The sequence below is a fragment of the Sturnus vulgaris genome, unplaced genomic scaffold, assembly GCF_052056855.1.
Source record: "Sturnus vulgaris isolate bStuVul1 unplaced genomic scaffold, bStuVul1.hap1 Scaffold_198, whole genome shotgun sequence".
Lineage (NCBI taxonomy): Eukaryota > Metazoa > Chordata > Aves > Passeriformes > Sturnidae > Sturnus > Sturnus vulgaris.
The window spans coordinates 5,864,029-5,871,100 of NW_028276185.1; the positions used below are offsets into that span (position 1 = coordinate 5,864,029).

Genomic DNA, 7,072 nt, shown 5'->3' on the forward strand with positions numbered 1-7,072 from the left:
AGGCCGGATACCAACCTGGAGAGAGCTGGAGCCCGAAGAAGAGCTGCCCCGACACGATGTCGCGGTCGTCCCAGAAGGGGAGGCTCCCGCACACCATTTCGTACAGCAGCACGCCCAGGGACCAGACGGTGGCTGAACGGGCCCTGGTAGCAGCCAAGGCCGATCCCCTCGGGCGGGCTGTACGCACGTGTTCCTAGGGGAGACAGGCGGCGCTGTGCAGGCGCAGGCCGCTGCCTTCCAGAGCCTGGCGCCGGCCTCCCGGCTGAGGCAGGGGCTGCGCCGGCGGCCCCGACTTCCCCCGGAGGCCACCCCACGTCCCCCAACCAGCTGGCCAAAGCCAAGAAACCATTCTGCAAGGCGAAGAAGGCCAGCGGAGCAGCCCATGCCCTTGCGGGCCAGGCAGGCCGAGGGGCCGGGCCCCGGCTTCTGCAGCCCCCTCTCTGTGGGCAGGGCCGGCAGCCGGCTCCTGGGACACGGCATCTGCCCCGTGCCAAAGGGCAGCCAGCAGCCGGCTGAAGGCCGCAGCCCGCGGCCCAGCAGAGAATGGCGCCGTGCAGTGCCTGGCCCTGGCAGCGGGGCCCGGGCTGGGGGGTCACCGGCAAACCGTGTGTAGGCCCGCTCCTGGAGGAAGGTGCCGCAACCGAAGTCAATGAGCTTCAGGTCATAGGGCACCGGGTCCACGAGGAGGTTCTCCGGCTTGATGTTGCGGCGCAGGACGCTGCAGGCGGTGCACACGGCCTCCAGCACCTGGCGGAAAAGCCAGCGCGCCACCTCCTCGCTCAGGAAGCCCTGCTCTCACAGGAACTGCAGGAGATCCTACGATGGCTTCGGACACTCCATCACCAGGAGGAAGCTGTCAGGCAGCTCAAACCAGTCGAGCAGCTGGATGATGGAGTGGCAGCCAGAGCCCACCTTCTCCATCAGCACGATCTCCATGGGAGCACGGGTGCTGTCGGGCTGTGAGGAGGAGACAATGCCTGCAGCAGGCCTGATGCCGCTCTGTAGCTGCGCTGTCCCCTGCCTGGGATGCCCCGCAGTCTCCCTGGTGCTTTGGCTTCCTGCCAAGCCCCAGAGGATGCTTGCGAGGTGCCCCCAGCCCCAGCACCGGTCTCTGGCATCCCCAGGCCCGCCATGCTCCGGTTCGCACGCTGAGCCCACGCCCGCCCCGCTCCCCCCCGCCATCCCCTGCCTGTCACTGCCGGGGCCCCGGGCTTATCCCTGCCCACCCCGCCCCGCTCTGCCTTGCTCTGTCCCGCTGGCCGCGCTCACGCACCAGCTCGTCCCACTGCAGTACGCTCTCCCGGGCCACGCGTCTGATGGCCACCTGCAAGCCATCGAGAGAGGGGGCCTGAGCTCAAGCCCTGCCCCTCCTCCCACGCCGGCCGTTGCGGCCACTCACCGGGCTCCCGTCCGAGAGGCGGATACCCGAGAAAATGGTGCCAAAGCCACCGGTCCCCAGCTACGGGCCCAGCTGGTACAGCTCCTGCAGCTGCTTCTTTTGCCCTGTGGCCAAGAGCGAGCCATCAGCCTCGAGCCCAGGGCCCCCTGTTCAAACGTCCACCAGTCAGGCGCGCCGGGCCAGCGCGGGCCACGCTGCTCTCACCTGCTTCCTGCTGCGCGCCGGGCTGCGGCCACCGCGGGGTAGCCGTTGGGCTGGCGAGCGGCACAGCTGGGGCAGGGCAGGGCACGGAGGCGGCTGCAGGAGCCGCGGTGCAGCGGGGCAGGGCGGCACCGTCGTTGTCCCCGGCGTCACGGGCTGCACTGTGATGTTGAGAACAGCCGGGGCTACAGCCCGAGGCGTCACACAGGGGGGTCCCAGGAGCAGCTGCAAAGCAGACAGGGCTTTTTGAAACCTCTAAAGCCCTTGACGTCACAGCCACTGGAAGTAGCCGTGGTGTCTTCAGGGGCCCTGGCCCGGCCTGGGGATGCCCCTCAAGAGCCCAGGGGAAACCTAAGACAGCTCTTAGGCACATCTCACCTGCTATTAGAGAGGCCTTCGTGGTGGTTGAAGTCTCTCTTGGGGCAGCTTCCTGGAGATGGAAGAACCCCCTTGGTGTCTCGAGGGTTGTCTCCACCACGAGGCTGGGGCTGTTGCCGGCTGGCACAACCGGCACAGCATCCTGGCAGCTGTGGGCCTGCAACTGCTGGCTCCAGGACGCTTGCTGCTCCGCCAGCTGCTCCTGTGAAGGCTCCCCTGGCTCGGGCTGGGCTCCCACTTGGACTTCTGGGCTTTCCTGGCCACGTCAACGGTCAGGGTTGTGCCCAGGTTCTTGACGCCCAGGGAGCTGGGAGACCTGTCCACGGGCTCTGCACCGTCCGCAGGCAGACAGGTCTCACTGCGCCTCTGCAAGGGATGGAGGCTGTCAGAGATTGCAGAGGCTCCTGCCAGGATGGAGGCTCTCTGACAGCCTGAGGTCCCTGCAAGGATGGCAGGTGTACGCTGGTGTGCCATCCTTGCAAGGGTTGAGGCTCTCCCAGGTAGCCTCTCCTAGGATCACACCAAGGAGCAGTGGCCAATGGCCCAGCAGACAGCCACAGTGGCCAGCAGCAGGACAAGCACAATCACTGGCATGTCACTGTCACTCATGGCTCTGGTGCATCCCGTCGCGACTGCACTGGCAGCTGCGGCTGCTGGCCCCTCTTATATAGCGCCAGCACAGTGATGTCACAGCGCTGTGGCCAGCACAACACAGCCCTGCCTCACCCAGCACTCAGCCCCTTTGTGCCATCACAGCCCAGCACACCTCAGGGATCAGCAGAGCAGATCATGGCTGAAGATGCACGTGGCCAGAGAAAGCCTGGAAGTAAGAAGGCAGGAAGTAAGAACGGGAGCTGAGTCCGTTGCAATGAATCGTTCCCTGGAGCCAATGGCATGTGAGGAGGAGTGCTAGTGCCAGCAGTGTCAAGCCCACAGTTCCCAGGACACTGCAGTATTCCCAACTGGAAACACCGATCATTCTGTACCTGAGCAGATCCTCCAGAGACAAAGGAGACTTGAAGTTCCTCTGCCTCTGGGGAGCTCTCCTGAACTGGCTGTCGAAGGCAGGAAGAGGATTTTGTTAGCAGCTCAATGACTTCTGCAGTGCCTGTGCTCTAAATAAATCAGGATTTGCCAAGGAGCGCTCATGGTGCTCCCACTGCTCTGGTTTTGATTGCCATATGGTTTCTTTCTTGCCAGTGGCTGGCACGTGTTGTGTTTGCATGGGAATGCTGTGGATCAAACACGGCGGGTGCTTTGCTTTCTGCTGAGCAGGGCTTGCCCTCTTCAAGGACTTTGCAGTGTTGCTCGGTGTGATGCCTAGGAGAGGCTGCCTGGAACAGAGGGAGCTGAAGAGTTTTAAAGGAACCAAGGAGGTGTTTACTAAAAGCCCTTCAAAGGATACACCTTGGGCAGTACAAGAGCCCGGCCGTGGCTCTACCCAAGATGGACACAAGATGGACGAGTGATTCAAAGGTTTTCACAGCTTTGCTTTCAGGCTTCTCCTGCCCATCTGCATCCTCAGGGATGAGGCTGTTTGTCTCATAGCCGTGGCTCTGAGGGAGCAGGGACGCCTGTCCAAAGGGCTGCCTCCCTCTGCACTCTGGCAGCTCTCACCGGGGCTCTGAAAGGGTTGAAGGCTCTTGCAGAAATATCCCACGCTGGAGATCTTCCTCACCCTGCTCCTCCACTGCTGATACCAACGAGTTCCCTGCACAAAGGAACGCCACCTTTTCTTCTGGAGGAACTTGTTCCTGCACAACACCAAGGGTCTTCTCCTCTGGCACCACCACAGCATCCTTAAAGCTGTGATTTAGCAAGCCACAGCTCCTGCAAATTGCTGCTCTGTAGCTGCCTGCCAGAAACCCCTTCAGCAATGGCCTTGGCCTCCACTCCTGCTTTCTGCATTTTCCTGGCCGATCTGCTTGCTCAAGGAGGAGCAGGTTCTACCAATACCTGGGGGAAAGAAAACCAAGAAGATTTGGAGTAAGAGAACAAAGAACACTACTCAGTCAAGGCAGGAGAGATGCAAACAAGTTTCCAAAATGGAATAAATAGCACAAATAAGATGATATGGAGAAGAAATTATTCTACAAGCAATTGTGATAGGAAATGAAAGCTAATGTTGCTACTAGGGAATCCATCATGTATATTATTACTTGGCAGACAGTTTAACGTTTCTACTATTGGCTGTCCAGGCTCAAGCTATTCTAACCTGATAGCCAAAATATTTAAAAAATCTATGTATATTTGGAAGAAAGGCTTCCAGTTCTATTAAGGCTGGGCACTGTGAATCCTTCTTACCTTACAGATGCCCATGGATCTGAGGGTGCAGGCAGTCCTGTCCAAAGGGCTTCTTCCTTCTCCAGTCCAGCAGCTCTCACCGAGGCTTCGGTGTTTCAGTGTTTTTTTCTTCAGCAAGTTTTTCTCCTGATGGGCTGCCATGATGTCCTTTAGGAAAGAAAACATGAATCCTATTACTCCAGCTGGTTCTTGGTAATTCTTATGCCTCTACAAGAGAATCATGAATAAAAGTTACTAAAATCAATTGTATAGCCTTCAGACCACGTGAAATTTGGGGGTGGAGGAGAGGAAGCAAAAATGGTTTATAAATTTTCTATGAACTTACATTCAGTAAAACATAAACAAAACACTGATATTATAGTAATCCATTAAACTTCTTGCTAACTGGAAGTTTCTTTGAGGATGTATAGTTAATATATGGCTTATTATTTACACTTAAAGGCAAACGGGAAAAAAAGCTCCGCCACGTTCTCATAAACCTTTGAAAATAAATTTCTATAACTTAACTGCCTCGCTGAATTCAAGAAATTGCTACTGCAGTAACATAACCTGTACTGGACCTTGTCAATTGGATGCTTTTGCAGCAGAGTCCTTGCTCCATATATGTAATCTACACCATAGAAAATATTTTATAATCCTACCTAAGTGAAAAACCAATGGGAATGGAGAATTACTTTCTCAGCAACACCTAATTCCCCATGTGGAACATGCTCTGTACGTTTCTTTCAATCTGATCAAACACTTCTTATGGTAAAGATCATCATCCTATAATTGGAAACTATGGACTGATTTCCCTGTTTGATGTGCCTCATTACCACAAACCTGATCCATCACCAGGACAATGACTGAGCCTGGCCATACCTTCTGCATCCACCACCTTCACTGGCAACCTGTTCCAACGCCTGAGCACCCTAACAGCAAAAATCAAACTTTTAATATGTAATCCGAATGTCCACTATCTCATCTTATGGCCACTTCCTCTCGTAGCCATGTAAGCTTCTTTTCAGAAGTGATGAGAGGAGAAGGTGGCTCGTCGTTCCTCTTTGCCGATACGGCTGGCTCCCTCCCAGGCCCGGTCGCACACAGGAAGGAACGCAGCATCCACGGGCCCGAGACCACGACGCGAGAGGCAGTCGTTAGGGGCCACTCACCGGGGCTCACTCCTTCGCTGGGGCCGATCCCTCTCTCGACAGGTGCCGGTCCCTCTCTCGCCCGGGGCCGGTTCCTCCCTCGCCGGGGGCCTTTTTCTCTCCCACCGGGGGTCGGGCCCTTCCCCACCGCACTCCGCTCCCCCACGCCGCCCCGGCCGCCGCCGCTCCCACTCTGCCGCACCAACGGCCCCTCAGCCGGGCCCCGCCCCTCCGGGCCCCGCCCCCGCCCACCGGCCCCAGCCAATCCCCGCCCGCCCCGCCCATCCCGCGGCTCCCCATTGGTGGCCGAGCAGCGCGAGGGGCGCAGGCCCCGCCCCCGTGGCGGTGCTCGCGCCCAGGGTTCGGCCGTCGCCGGGGCAGCGGCGGAGCGGGGCCCGCGCGCAGCGGCCGTTCCTGCAGGGCTGCGCTGCGAGCTCCGACAGCAACAACAGCGGGGGCAGGAGGCGCTTCGGCCAGCGGGCACGAGGGATCCATAAATAAACCCCAACGTTCTGCAAGAGTGGGAACGGGTGTCCAAAGAAATAGCTTACACCTGCACTTGGGTTACAACATCCCCCTGTAGGGCTACGGGCTGGTTACTTTAGGCGGCCACAGAGCCCTTAAGGGGAACTGGGCTGACTTGACTTGTTACCAAAGTGGCCAAAGAGTCTCGAAATCAGACTGGGCCCCTTGGAGTTGTTACTAAACTGTCCACATTCCACTGATCGTTTCCCTGCAGTTTCCAATCATCCCATAGAAAAAGACCTCGAGGTGCTGACCGAGAGCTGCCGAACACGAGCCCAGGTGTGCCCAGGTGGCCAAGAAGACAATGGCATCCTGGCCAGTGTCAGCAATAGTGTGGCCAGCATGACCAGGGCAGTGACCGTCCCCCTGTTCTGGGCACTGCTGAGGTCTCACCTTAATCCTGGGGTCAGTTTTGGGTTCCTCATTACAAGAAAGACTTTGAGGTGCTCGAGTGTGTGCAGAGAATTGAGCTGGGGCAGGCTCTGGAGCACAAGTCAGGTGAGAAGCGGCTGAGGGAGATGGGGGCTCAGCCTGCAGGAAAGGAGGCTCAGGGAGGACCTTCTCTCTTTCTCTCCAACTCTCTGGAAGGATGCTGGCTTAGGAGGGATTCCTAGTGATAAAGTATCTGTCCCATGACCCTTTGTGCCAAAAAGATGGTCGCTGTGTCTTTAGGATTTGACAGCCAGGAAGCCTTGAGGAGGACAGAGGGGTTTGCTTTAGGGTATGTGTTTTTAAAGGCTGCCTAGGCAGTTTCACATTGTGCTAAAGGTATACGCTCTACACGAGACTTTGTGGGGGTTGGGTCCTGCCTGTCAGAGTCTGGAAAAGGTAATCTTTTTTGAGACATCCTGAGGGGCTGGGAATGTGTGCTAGGAGTAGATCAGATCTCTGGGAAGGTAGTGCTCTGCTCCACGATGTCTGTCAGTCATGGCACACTGGAGGCACCCAAGTGGCCAAGAGACCAGAAATCCCTCCTGGGAGGAAGGCCCAGGATGGGCTGAAAAGGTTTGGGGACACCGTAAGGAAGAAGGATCACCATAAGGCAAGCACATGATCCTTTAGCCCTACCTTCATCTTGGAGTTTTACATCACTGGAACCCAGGACTCCATAGACAGATGTCTGGTTTTTTTATCT

General features: G+C 57.5%; 1 protein-coding gene and 1 long non-coding RNA gene across 2 annotated transcripts; both read right to left on the reverse strand.

The window, feature by feature from the left end:
• Positions 1-378: 378 nt before the first annotated feature.
• Positions 379-1,196, reverse strand: LOC148217934 (serine/threonine-protein kinase pim-2-like; the record flags this gene model as incomplete). Its single annotated transcript, XM_088158328.1, is given in 1 exon segment — positions 379-1,196. A coding segment is annotated over 1 exon segment (804 nt), but the record flags the coding sequence as incomplete, so codon positions are not given.
• A 946-nt stretch (positions 1,197-2,142) lies between these two features.
• LOC148217935 (uncharacterized) lies at positions 2,143-5,493 on the reverse strand. The gene is made up of 3 exons (XR_015800663.1): positions 5,434-5,493; positions 4,283-4,429; positions 2,143-3,934 (listed from the first exon to the last, which is right to left on the reverse strand). It is a non-coding gene; the product is annotated as an uncharacterized LOC148217935 (long non-coding RNA).
• Positions 5,494-7,072: the final 1,579 nt, after the last annotated feature.